General features: G+C 53.3%; 1 protein-coding gene and 1 non-coding gene across 4 annotated transcripts; both read left to right on the forward strand.

Annotated features, from left to right (window-relative positions):
• The first annotated feature begins 1,219 nt into the window (after positions 1 to 1,219).
• On the forward strand, positions 1,220 to 9,754 carry AAR2 (AAR2 splicing factor). 3 transcript variants are annotated; one of them, XM_032970000.2, is made up of 6 exons: positions 1,220 to 2,205; positions 4,826 to 5,122; positions 5,908 to 6,126; positions 6,556 to 6,745; positions 7,202 to 7,436; positions 7,956 to 8,159. In XM_032970000.2, the coding sequence occupies exons 1-6, from the start codon at positions 2,101 to 2,103 to the stop codon at positions 8,032 to 8,034; spliced, it is 1,125 nt and encodes a 374-aa protein (XP_032825891.1). In that variant the 5' UTR covers positions 1,220 to 2,100; the 3' UTR covers positions 8,035 to 8,159. The 3 variants fall into 3 exon arrangements, with proteins under 3 accessions (XP_032825891.1, XP_032825888.2, XP_075929919.1); XM_032969997.2 differs by having other exon boundaries at positions 1,221 to 2,205; positions 7,207 to 7,436; positions 7,956 to 9,754; XM_076073804.1 differs by lacking the exon at positions 1,220 to 2,205 and adding an exon at positions 2,231 to 2,711 and having other exon boundaries at positions 7,207 to 7,436; positions 7,956 to 9,754.
• Positions 1,698 to 1,769, forward strand: TRNAP-CGG (transfer RNA proline (anticodon CGG)). Its single transcript has one exon. It is a non-coding gene; the product is annotated as a tRNA-Pro (tRNA).
• Positions 9,755 to 13,934: the final 4,180 nt, after the last annotated feature.

The raw sequence follows: 13,934 nt of genomic DNA on the forward strand, positions 1-13,934 counted from the left end.
TAGCTTTTAAGGCCGCGAGTGTTATTGACGAATGAGTTCAGTTGGTTTGTTAATCGCACTTGTTGCTGCACCACTGCCAAAGCAAGGGATTATCAATTCATCCAAAAATGTTCAAAGTCATTAATTTCCCTTCCCAAATTGCTGGCTTATTAGAGGATGTTTACGTGTAGCAAACAGCTTTGGTGGAATTAATTTTGTTTTTTTCCATTGCCCCCACCTGTTCGTGCCGAGCCAGCATGAGGCTGGCACAGCACGGGTCGTTTTGCGCGTGATATTTTCCGTGCCGAGCTCGAGCCAAACTGATAGGTCGACCTCGATACATCTGAGTCTGGCCCAGGGCCAAGCAGTGGGGCTAACGACTCATTGTGTGTGACGTCTGCCCCACGGCATGGGCTTGTTGCGTTGTTCCCGAACTGTCTCGGCACGGCTCGGTTTTACAGTGGACAAGAGGAGTCTGTTTGCTGACCGTGTGGCCGCATTGGCAAGACACGGTGTGTGTGTGTGTGTGTCCTTGACACGCTGGATTTTCACTCCCAAGGTTGGCCGATCTCGCTTGGCAGAGTGCTGATTTATTTACCAGGTTAAGTCCGTGCCAGTTGTCAGCTCAGCTCCCCCCTCCCATCATGATCATCACCTCTCTGAGGTGGTTAAAATTGGTACCAGGATGTAATTTGTATGCGATAACATACGCAGTTTAAAGACAATTCCAACTACGGAATAGTGATCGGGCTTGGGCAGGATACGTCAATACTGTGGCTTGTATTCATCGTGAATCTCTGCGAGTCTGTGTAAAGTGCATTAATGACGTCACGCGATTTTTGACCCCCCCCCTCGTCACAAAAAGTCAGACCCCCCCTTAAATATGACGTCACAAAGCTCTGCCCCGCCCCCCCCCAAAACCATATTTCCATTTAGAAAATAAAACATGTTTCGAATCGCTTTAAACTATTGTCATTGTAGTGCGTATTTAACGTGGCGCTGCACTCTGATGTTGGTAGGAGTGTTGTTATAACAATTAGTGTTGTAACAATTCTATATTTAAAGTTGCGCATTTTGATGTGACGTCACATTTCTCACCCCCCCCACACCTCGTCACACATCGTCACAAATGTCTGACCCCCCCCCCCCCCCCCAGGGAGAGAGACGCGAAAACTCCAAATATACAGCAGCAGCAACAGGTGTCAGGGTCGGCATCGAATCCCACGACCTCCTGTGTACCAGGCGAGGTAGTTAACATCTCATAGCCACCGTGATGATGATGAGAGAGAGACACAGACCTCCTGTATACCAGGCGAGGTAGTTAACATCTCATAGCCACCGTGGTGATGATGATGATGAGAGAGAGACACAGACCTCCTGTATACCACGCGAGGTAGTTAACATCTCATAGCCACCGTGATGATGATGATGAGAGAGAGACACAGACCTCCTGTATACCAGGCGAGGTAGTTAACATCTCATAGCCACCCCCGCTCGTGTGCCGTGGCCGGACTTAATAGAGGCGCCGCTGCTCGCTAAAAGCACTTGCCCCCCCCCCCAAAAAAAATCCTCTTCAAGACCACTACACCTTGGTATGTGGGGGAGGTGGGAGAAGTTAAAATCGTGAACGAGTAAGACATTGTCCAGCGATTCGGTGAGCGGCGTTCCCTTGGCAAGGTGACCCTTAAGGAGATCTTCGCGCCGCGCTCCCGTGTCCCGGCTCGTTGGTCTAGGGGTATGATTCTCGCTTCGGGTGCGAGAGGTCCCGGGTTCAAATCCCGGACGAGCCCGACGGGGTCGCAATATTTTTTTTTCCCCTCTTGCTCCCTCTCTCTCGTTGTGTGTTGCTTTTCTTCTTCGGTATAAACATTTCTACCGCACGTTTACGCGAACGCAACAAACCCGCTTCGTTTAAACTTTCTTTCGTGCTGTCGCTGCGTTTATATATATTTTATTATTATTATTGTTATTCTGACACGCTGCGCGTGGAATGAGTTACACAACTTGAGGCCTAGGCGCCGCCGCTCGGCCTTTCCCTCCTCCCCGCGGACCCCCGCCTCTTGCCTAGTTTCCTCCCCCGCAACACTCAGCCCGAGGGCCGCTGCTACCCCGCCCGCGCCCATGGACCAGGAGACGGCGCAGCGCCTGTACGCCGAGGGCGCCTTCCTCGTGTTCCTTGGGGTCCCCGAGGGCACGGAGTTCGGCATCGACTACAACACCTGGGAGGTGAGGACGCCCGGGGACCCTCGTTTATTGACGGCGGGAGCGGTTCGTGGTCACGATGGCCGAGCGAGAGGCAACAGAGACTTGAGGCTCTTATTCTTATTATTCTCGTAGTAGCAATAATAATAACAACGATGGTGCATTTTGTAAAGCGCGCAAATCGGGGCCAAGCTCAGAAGCGACTGGAAAGTCAGTGTGTCGTAGAGGCGAGTGTTTTTTTTTCAGTGTCTCTTGCAGGAGACGATGTTGCAGAGAGGGGGAATGGATTGGCGTGGTGGTGGTGGGCCCGCCGCCGAGAAGCCTAGCGCATAGCCGTGAGCGTCCTGGGACTTTTGATACCCGTGTGTGTCTCTCTCTCTCTCTCGCCGGTCTCTCGCTCTCCCCAAAGGGGGGAGGTTCACGGTGGCTGTGGCAAGGACATCGAGGCGCCGGTTCTCGCACTGACTCGGGACGTTCGTCATTAGCCGCGCTCCTGAGGCGTTGAGGTTTCGCGATGGCCGTGTCCAAAGGTAGTCGCGGACTGAGGCCCCCCCACCACCACGGTTTAAAGGCCCTCACCGTGTCTCGGTGGCTTCTCAAAATGTGTTTCTCCACTGTCTTTATCGGAGACGTTGATGTCTCCTACATTGAGAGCACGGAGATGAGCGCTGGGTTTTGAGTGTCGTCTCATTGATGTTTTATAACGGCCATGCGGTCGGCACTGATGCTGGTGCATATCGCCTACGCGTGTCTAAGAGCCGGCGTTCCATAGTCACTCGCTTTGGGTGTCTGTTGCTGACTTTGAGGTCTGGTATGGCTTTCAGAGACGCATGGCTTCACACCCTGGGTCTGAGTGTCTCTCCGAAGAGGTTTATAACAAACGAAGGGGGTGGGTGGCCACCACCACGCCCGGCCGCCTTTGTCCCCCCCCCCTCCCAGTGGCGAAGTTTACACAGCACAGCAGTTATTCGTTTGATGCTGAGTCGACCTAGGGGGAGGTCCAGGACCGGTAAAAATAATCTTCACCGGTGGTGGCCGTGAGCGGGAATCGAACTCGGGTCGCCGGGTTCGTAGCGCGGCGTAGCGCTAACCACTACACTACAATGCGTTACACTTCCACACAGACAGACACACACACAGACACACACACACACAGACACACACACAGACACACACACACACAGACACACAGACACAGACAGACACACACAGAGACACACACACAGCGCGCTAACCACTACACTACAATGCGTTACACTTCCACACACAGACACACACACACAGACACACAGACACAGACAGACACACACAGACAGACACACACACAGACAGACGCACACACACACAGACAGACACACACACAGACACACAGACACAGACAGACACACACAGAGACACACACAGCGCGCTAACCACTACACTACAATGCGTTACACTTCCACGTGCGCGGGTCACGTGACAGATTTGACGTCACAGTTCACTTGCCGTGCAAAAAAATATGCATTGTTGAGCTCCCCCCCCCAAAAGAAAACAAAACTCTGTTTTTATAATGTTTCCATGGTGTACAGTCTGGAAAGTACCCACATGGCAAATTTCAAGTTTGTTGCATGTCAGGAAGTACACTAAACATTTTGAACAGACACACATAATCACAACTTTGCCTTTTATATAAATGGAGATGTACTTGACTTGGCAATGGCAATGTCACGGACACCGAGGCAGCGCGGCTGTTACTTCACAAGCTCTTAGCGTGATTGAGTGAAGGACACTGGCTGAATGATGCGAATCGTTTGCGGTACGGGTTTCATTCACCATTGGCGATGTGCGGTAACGAGCTGACATTGCCATAGGTAACTTTTATTGTCTTCCCGCAAGTTTAACCCAAATTGAGCTGTCAGCGTCATGTCGTGAGATAAACTTTTTCAGGACAGCTCAACCCCTTAATGTTAGGTAGCGGCCTGCGGAAGCGGATGTCGCAAAACTACGCTTTAAATATCTCCCAAGTTGACCTCTGGTCCACGTTAGAGGGATGCGTTCCTGAAAGGTGCGACGATGATGCTGTACAACGCAAATCAAATGCAGTGTACAGGGTAGGCGGTGGAGGTGAAGGCTGGGAGGCGACAGATACCGGAAAGGACAGATAATGCTGTCAGCGACATAAGTCTGGGTTGAGGCGATGCAAACCGGGTAGCAGTATTTAAAAAAGTGACAATGTATTTGCGAAACGATTTTGAAGGGCGGGGGGGGGGTTTAGGCGTGAATCGGGGTATTACTGTATTTCCATGGAAGTCAACCTATTTTTTTTATAATTCCCAGAGCTGGATTTTTGCCCAGCAACACTGAGACCCTAGTTTCAAGCCCCGGGCTTATTCAACTCGTGGTTGAAGCAGGTTTCCGCGTGTGGCGAGTTCGTCGGGAAAGTCAGGTTTGTTTCCCCAGTGATTCAATGCATTGTCACGATTCTGGGGTTCAGATTTTTATTCGAGAATTGTGCCATTGTGGTGAATCTAGAACCTCGAGTGGCGACAGGGTTTACCGAAACCAATGCGATCAAAACACAATAACAATAATCATTTAGTCGTTTGTCAATCCGCTGTTGGATGAAGGCGTGCTTTTGCGTACCCACACGTCTTTGTGCACGCAGGTGGGCCCACTCTTCAAAGGCATCAAGATGATACCGCCGGGCATGCACTTTGTGCACTTCAGCGCGGTGCGTGGATGTGGGGGCAAGCCAGGGGGCAAGGCTGAGGGCAGCGGGCCCAAGAGCAGCGGGGCAGGAGACCGCGGGCCCTGGGGCCGGGAGACGGGGCCACGCACGGGATTCTTCCACGAGTTTGGGAAGCGCGAGCTGCTCGTGCGCAAGTGGGACGTGGGGATGGAGGACGCGGCCAGCGAGGAGGTGGCGAGCGACGAGGTGGAGAGGATACGCGCCAGCCTCAAGGTTCGAGGTCGAGCATCCCCGCGTGGGCCCGCGTGTGACCCAGTAGTGACCTTTCTCCAACTGACGCAGAGCTGTTCTTTCCCTGTGACTCTCTGTGACAATCAGCGCTTGCCTCTGAACTGTTAGCGACTCCCTGTGACTCCCTGCGTCACTCTCAATCACTCCCGGTGTGTCCCTGTACGTGTGTGTACACGCAGGTGAGACTGTTCTTCAAAGGCATTTTTACTTTTAAGCTTACTCTTGGAATGTCCCTGTATATACATAACCCATTGTGACTCCCCATTACCATATGTAGCTATCATTGACTTGCTAGTTACTGCAACTCCATGTAATTCCATACAATTCACTGTGACTCAATGTCTCTCCTAAAGATTTACATTGCCTGTCGATGTCTTTCAGTGCCTCCCATTTTTGCACAGTATCTCCCAATGCCTCCGTTGTCTCCACTGCCTACCATTGACTTCCATCACCTACCAATACTTTACATTGCATTACATTGCCTCTCAGTATCTCCCAGATTCTCCCACTACCTCCCAATATCTCCCAATACCTCCCAGTACCCCCCCAATGTCTCCCAGTGTCTCCTAAATTCTCTCTCGCAATGTCTCCCAAATTATCTCTGTACCTCCCAATGTCTCCTCGCTTCTCCCAACTATCTCTCGTTTCCCAACACCTCTCATTGTCTCCCAACGTATCCCAATGCCTCCCCCCCCCCCCCCCCCCCCCCCACCAGCCTCTCCCTTTCGCGTCTCGATAACCGAACCCCTGCCCCTTCCTCCCGGCAGGACCTGGATCGGAACCTGGCCCCGTACCCGTACGACACGCTGCGGCGCTGGGTGTCGCTGAGCGGCCACGTGACGGGCTCCGTGGCGGCGCGGCTCCTGCCGCTGTCGGGCCGCGTGTGCGCCTTTGCCGAGATGGAGCCCGAGACGCCGAGCTCCAACTCGCAGCAGCGGCTTGCGCTCAACCTCCCCCGCAACGACACCGAGTGCTCCAGCCTGCAGGCAGGGCGCTTGCACACCCGCCACCCGGGCAGTGCGGCCCGCTGGATGAATAACGGACGTCGCGGTCCGTGTCCCCGTCGGTTGGTCAAGTGTTTTGACAGCGGCCACTCGAGCTGCTCTGTTTGCGGGTGCTCCCCCCTGCAATTTGTCATTTGATTTCGTTTGTCTCAGTATGCTTTGTCGGTTGCGTTGCTTCACGATATCAAATGTGATGCGCAGTGGCTTGTAACCTTGTGTAGCGCGCCGCCTTTATGGTCAGGTCGCACTGGAAGAGAGCTTGTTTTAGCTCGGTGAGCCCTACCTGTCTCGGTAAAGAAGTTCAACATACACATGCACATGTTGATGCTGCTCCTGTGACTGCTGCTGATGCTCCTGCTGCCGATGCTCCTGCCTCTGCTGCCGCTGCTTCTTCCGCCGCTGCGGCCGCAGGAGGGAGAGGCGAGGCTGCCCATCATGAAGCAGCGCCCCGGCACCGAGATCCGCTTCTCTGAGCTTCCACAGCACCCATTTCCGCTGGGGGCCAGCCCCGCGGACGTGACGCGCCACTCGCTCGACCGCTCGCTCGCACTCGACGCGCTGCTCGCCCGGCACTACCCCCAGGACGAGCACGGCATCCTGGGTACGCGGACCGCGAAGGAAAACCCATCTCCCTCACCGCCCCTCCGCCACCCCCCACGTTGTTTCTGACAGACCATTGGGCGATTGGCGCCGTTAGCGAGCACCTGTGGAAGCTGGCGTGCACGAAGGCGTGGTGTGGCCATGCCTGGCCACCTTTGTCTCCCCAATGCTGCAACTACGCCATTGCTCCCCCCGTGGATGTACATACCTAATGACGTGCACATAAATACAGACACGTACGTAAATACAGACACGTACATAGAATAACTGCCGCCGTTCGCCACTCGGTGGCGGTGACGTCACCACATGCACACGGACGGATAAATGTGTTTGCACATGTGCTCATCTTCGCGTGTATCTGCGTGCGTGCTCCTCATGACCCCCGCGTGACCCCCGCGTGACCCCCGCGTGACCCCCGCGTGCTTGCTGCTCATCACTCCCACGTGCGTGTGCCCAGAGCAGGTGAGCTGCAGTTTGCGTTCGTGTGCTTCCTGCTGGGCGGCGTCTACGACGCATTTGAGCAGTGGAAGCGGCTGCTGGCGCTGCTGTGCGGCAGCGAGGCGGCGGCGCTGTCTCGCCCGCGCCTCTACCGCGACCTCATCCCTGTGCTCTACCACCAGCTCAACGAGGTGCCACGGGACTTCTTCGTCGACATCGTCACGAGGGACAACTTCCTCACCTCCACGCTGCAGGCGAGGCAGCGCCGCAGTGGCTTGGCCAAATGATTACACTTCACTGTGATTTGGTGTGGAACCCGGCAAACATTGTAGAGGGTAATAATAAGCTTTATTTCATGAACGCAGCTTTCGCATTGAAATATAACAACGCGGTGTACGTGTAAAAAAAAAAAAAAACGCTCGCACGTGTAGATAAAATGCAATCAAAACACAGTAAAAGCTGATAACATTGACAGCTGCACTTGCAATGCAGACAGAATGAAGAACAAACTAGGATAGACGCCAATAATTATAATTATAGTCGGTGTAGATGAACACGAAAAGCCAATAAAAATAGTTTTCGCCGGCAGCTTCCTCGCACGGGGAGATTTTTCCTGCCACCACATCATCATCATCATCAGCCATGATCCATTCACTGCTGCCTGCACCAAGGATTCCACAGGCTTTACCCGCCCACCGCGGCATGCCGGCGTCCTGACCGGCACTGCCTTCTGTACTCCACCTCCCCCCCCCGCCCCACCTCCACCCCCACAGGTCTTCTTCTCCATCCTGTCGGGCGCGGACGTGGAGCGGTCTCTGCATCAGCGAGCCGCCATGTTCAAGCAGCACCTGACGCGCAAGTTCCGCTGGGATTTCGACGCGGAGCCCGAGGACTGCGCCCCTGTGCTCGTGGTGCTGCCAGACGGCGTGGTGCTGCCAGACGGCGTGGTGCTGCCAGACGGCGTGGTGCTGCCAGACGGCGTGGTGCTGGGGTGATCTCACGGCACCCGTGGCCATCTCGGCGAGGGCAGGGCTACCGTTTGGCCGTCTTTGCGAGGGCTGCTTGTGACGCACGGGGGGAGGGGGGTGGTGATCGTCCTTTGTGCCTGGGGTCCAAATAATCATTTGATTAGAAATAACGGATTGGATGAGCGGGCAAAATGTGTCCGTTGTGTGTCCGTACCTGGACATTAAAATAAGTATTCCGACCCAAGATGGCTACCATACGGTCCTGTCCTTTACCAAGATGGCTACCAGATGGAGCTGCCCTCACCGTGATAGCTATTAGTCAGACCTAACTATAACCAGGATTGCCGCTAGAATTGCCAGTCGTCAAGATTGCTATCAAACAGCTTTGTCTTGCTTCACAATGGCCACCTTATAAACTTGCCCCTCACCAAGAAGGCTGCCAACTGAAAAGGAACTTGCTGCCAAGATCGTGGAACTCTTGAGACATGGCCGCAGACCTCGGCGGAATTTTCCAACAGGAAGACGGTGGAACGCCTGTTTACATTGGAAAATCTGCCTTGTAATTTTTTTCAGCCGAACTTAAAAATCCGCTCCGAACGTTTCCCGTGCACCAAGCATCAGCAGAGCACAACCGTAAACATCACCCGCGAAGGGAACCTGCTCGGATAATTGATGTCGATTTGCATTTAAAGGACGCTGAATTGCCTGAGCAACTCAAAGCGTCTTTATCGCTCATCTCAACCGTTTCAATGCCCTGCTGTTCCGTGCTTGCTTAGGGCGCACCTGCCCAGTGGCAGCCATTCGTTCGCGGCAAAAAATTTCACAACCCCGACCTTCAAATGGGCATTAGTGTGCCAGTAGGGGGCGATGTTAAGCCACAGAGCATCATGGGAAAATAACTTCCACGGTGCTTTGCACACCCGGATTGCGCGCAGGAATTATAGTTTTTCACGATTGTCGACTCCAGGATTCGACGTCGAGAGGTCATCACGACCATCGATGTCAGCACCACGTCATTGTTTGCTTCGGCCAGAGCCTTCGACCATTGCAGTGCCATGGGCCAGCAATAGGCGCCGCCACTTGTTCCTGGTTTTTCCAGGCTCGTTTGTTGCTGTTAGCTGCAAGTCTTCTCGAGAGTATTAAAAGTCAAACGTATTTTGTCAGTTGCGTAATAATACACTGCTCATGATGACACACTGACGTGTAATCCTCCTCTCGTCTGGTATTGTGAGAGCTTCTTTGAGACGGACAACACGCTCGAGACGGACAGTACACACGAGGCAGACAACACAAAATAGACTGACAACACCACACAGGCCAATACAAACCAAGTGGTAAATTCTGTAACTGAATGGAACATTAATTGTGAATATTCATTGAATTACGTCGAGGGTGAGTTACCATCGGTACCTGACTACTCAATGTGTTTGGTAAAGTTTGATACCCCAGGTTGGCTCCAACTGCCCTTTTTGTGTATGGGACTGTTAAACTGCAGACCTGCTACATCATTTTACTGCAATCTGTGAGTCTCTGATATCAGTTTTTCATTAAAATGTAAATTTATCCAAAAAAATAAAGGTTACCAGCAGTTTATCGAGAATGGACTCGATGTTAAAATGAAATCGTGTGATCTTTGAACATATTAAACTGAATTTGTATTGGCACGTACATTCCAATAGCTTCTGCCAGATTTCCGTGAGAGGTGACACTGCAAAGCCAGGTAATAGCTGCGTCCTTGATTTAACCAGGCGGGTGACAACAGTCCTGTATTGCCTTTCGAGGGCGACCAGGGTGGCTGGTTATGTGCAGCCCTTTTGCCAGTCCACTGCTGGATATTTTTTTTATTGGTGCAGTTATTGGTGGCGGGGCTGAGACCCTCAACTCGCTACGCTTGAGAACGTGGTTTAATGACGAGCCATCCGGCCACAGCTCGGATCTGTCATGTTGGTTTTGCCTTTTGAGTTCACACAATATGGGTTCTAACCCTGGTTAAATCACCAGTCAATTTAATATCACATTGGCAGCTGAGTCTCGGTCATATAAACCACGGCTGCTGCAGACAGCCTGGATCCGGGTGGTTGAGTGGGGAGTATTGTTGGGCTTGTGACTCAGAAAAAAAACTTAATACGATCCTGCTATGATTTTATGTTCTCACATTTTCAATGCTACATTTAAGATTTAAGGTCTGTATCTGGTAGTGGATTACATTAATAAAGGTAATTAATAAAGGTAACGCTTAAAAGGCAATTTTCTTTGCCTAAATGCATACTTGTTAAATACAAGATTGTGCCGTCTCTTCTAATAACGCGAGTATTTCAATCTAGAGTTTCCCATTCGCAACCAAGTGCTGCTCCAGGCAGGGGCAGCCGTGCCCATAAGGCACGGCTGCCCCTGCCTGGAGCAGCACTCCAGGCAGGGGCAGCCGTGCCCATAAGGCACGGCTGCCCCTGCCTGGAGTTGGAAGGAGTTGGGCTCATAGTCCCCACCAAGGTCCAATTTTTGTAATAATTTTTTGAGCACCACACCACCACCGCCGCCACCTTCTGTGGTCCAGGAGTGGACCCAACGCTTGGGGGACTGCTGAGCCCCGAGGAGCCGGGTTCGACTCCAGCACGTGGCCGCCCGCGCGGATTCAACTAGGTGAGTTGCTTTAGGTGAGTGCATGTCCATGCATGTATTTGTGTTAATGACTGCTCGTCTCCAGTAGGTGGCGATGGTGGTGGAGATGACAGACGGGCGAGGAAGGAGCATGGGAGACGGAGGAGTGTTGGGATAGGTGGACAAAAGAAGGGGACGGAGAGAACGAGAACCTTCCAGGTGTCACTTTATGGATATATATATTTTATATCGCATACCGGCTTCGCCCGGGACTTCGATTCACCACGCCCGGCCGCCTTTGTCTCCCCTAGTGGCAATGTTCACACACCAGTTACTCATTTGAGGCTGAGTCGACCTAGGGGAGGCGCAGGACCGGTTCAAATAATCGTCACCGATGGTGGCCGTGAGCGGGAATCGAACTCGGAGACGCCGGGTTCGTAGCGCAGTGCGCTAACCACTACACTACCGCTCCCCCCCACCACACACACACGTCCATAGCTACACATACGCACGCTTGCTGTGCAGACACACACAACTTCCAGGGTGCGTACGGCAGTTAAACGACTCAAATAATAAAGCAATGCTGCGCGAAGAACGCCTTAGACCTGCAACACATTTGTATTTCACTTTACCCGCGATGAGCAGGCACACTGCGTTACGCTTCCGCACAAAATAAATGCATTATTGCGCCCACCCCCCCAAAATACAAAACAATATTTTTATAATTTTTGCATTGTGTACAGTCTGGAAACTACCCACATGGTAAATTTCAAGTTTGTTGCATGTCGGGAAGTACGCTAAACATTTCGAACAGACACACACATTCACAAATTTCCCTTTAATACATATACTTTGCACTGTCTAATTTAGACAGCTTGCCACTAGAGGGCGCCGCTTCATTATAAACGCGGTGCTGAAATACGGCGGTTCAAGCCGGTTTAAAGTACCACCACCACGACCTACACCACCACCACAACCTAACATCACCACCTACACCACCACCACGACCACCACCACAACCTAACATCACCACCTACACCACCACCACGACCTACACCACCACCTACACCACTACCACGACCTACACCACCACCACCACAACCTACATCACCACCACCACGACCTACACCACCACCACAACCTACATCACCACCACGACCTACATCACCACCACGACCTACACCACCACCACGACCTACACCACCACCACAACCTAATATCACCACCACAACCTACATCACCACCACCACGACCTACATCACCACCACGACCTACATCACCACCACGACCTACACCACCACCACCACCACAACCTAACATCACCACCACCACAACCTATACCACCACCACGACCTACACCACGACCTACACCACCACCACCACAACCTATACCACCACCACAACCTATACCACCACGACCTACACCACCACCACCACAACCTACATCACCACCACGACCTACACCACCACCACGACCTACACCACCACCACCACAACCTACATCACCACCACCACGACCTATACCACCACCACAACCTACATCACCACCACGACCTACACCACCACCACCACCTACACCACCACCACAACCTAACATCACCACCACCACAACCTATACCACCACCACGACCTACACCACCACCACCACCACGACTTACACCACCACCACCACCACGACCTACACCACCACCACCACGACCTACACCACCACCACGAACTACACCACCACCACAACCTAACATCACCACCACCACAACCTATACCACCACCACGACCTACACCACCACCACCACGACCTACACCACCACCACGACCTACACCACCACAACCTATACCACCACGACCTACACCACAACCACGACCTACACCACCACCACAACCTACATCACCACCACCACGACCTATACCACCACCACAACTTACATCACCACCACGACCTACACCACCACCACGACCTACACCACCACCACCACCACAACCTAACATCACCACCACCACAACCTATACCACCACCACGACCTACACCACCACCACCACCACGACCTACACCACCACCACCACGACCTACACCACCACCACCACAACCTACATTACCACCACCACGACCTACACCACCACCACCACCACAACCTACATCACCACCACGACCTATATCACCACCACGACCTACACCACCACCACCACAACCTAACATCACCACCACCACAACCTATACCACCACCACGACCTACACCACCACCACCACCACGACCTACACCACCACCACGACCTACACCACCACCACAACCTATACCACCACCACAACCTACATCACCACCACGACCTACACCACCACCACCACAACCTACATCACCACCACGACCTACACCACCACGACCTACACCACCACAACCTACATCACCACCACGACCTACACCACCACCACGACCTACACCACCACCACGACCTACACCACCACCACAACCTCCACCACGACCTACACCACCACCACCACAACCTACACCACCACCACCACAACCTACACCACCACCACGACCTACACCACCACCACGACCTACATCACCACCACCACGACCTACACCACCACCACGACCTACACCACCACCACGACCTACACCACCACCACCACAACCTACACCACCACCACGACCTACACCTACACCACGACCTACACCACCACCACGACCTACACCACCACCACCACAACCTACACCACCACCACGACCTACACCACCACCACGACCTACATCACCACCACCACGACCTACACCACCACCACCACCACCACGACCTACACCACCACCACAACCTACATCACCACCACCACGACCACGACCACAACGACTTACATCAAAGACAAAGCTCCCCCGTATAGCCTGTAACAGACTGTAGGGGCAAGTGCTGTTAGCGAGCACCTGTGAAGGCCAGAACGGCACACGAGGGGGGTGGGTGGCCAGCACCACGCACAGCCGCCTTTGTCTCCCCAGTGGCGATGTTTACACATCTCACCAGGTACTCATTTTAGGCTGAGTCAACTTAGGGGAGGCCCAGGACCGGTTCAGAAAATCGTCACTTGGTGTTGGCCGTGAGCGGGAATCGAACTCGGGTCGTCGGGTTCGTAGCATAGCGTAGCGCTAACCGCTGCACCACCGCTCCCCAGAGCCACAGCCACCACCACCACCATCC

The sequence above is a fragment of the Petromyzon marinus genome, chromosome 43 (assembly GCF_048934315.1).
Source record: "Petromyzon marinus isolate PM22_M1 ecotype Great Lakes invasive population chromosome 43, UKy_Petmar_22M1.pri1.0, whole genome shotgun sequence".
Lineage (NCBI taxonomy): Eukaryota > Metazoa > Chordata > Hyperoartia > Petromyzontiformes > Petromyzontidae > Petromyzon > Petromyzon marinus.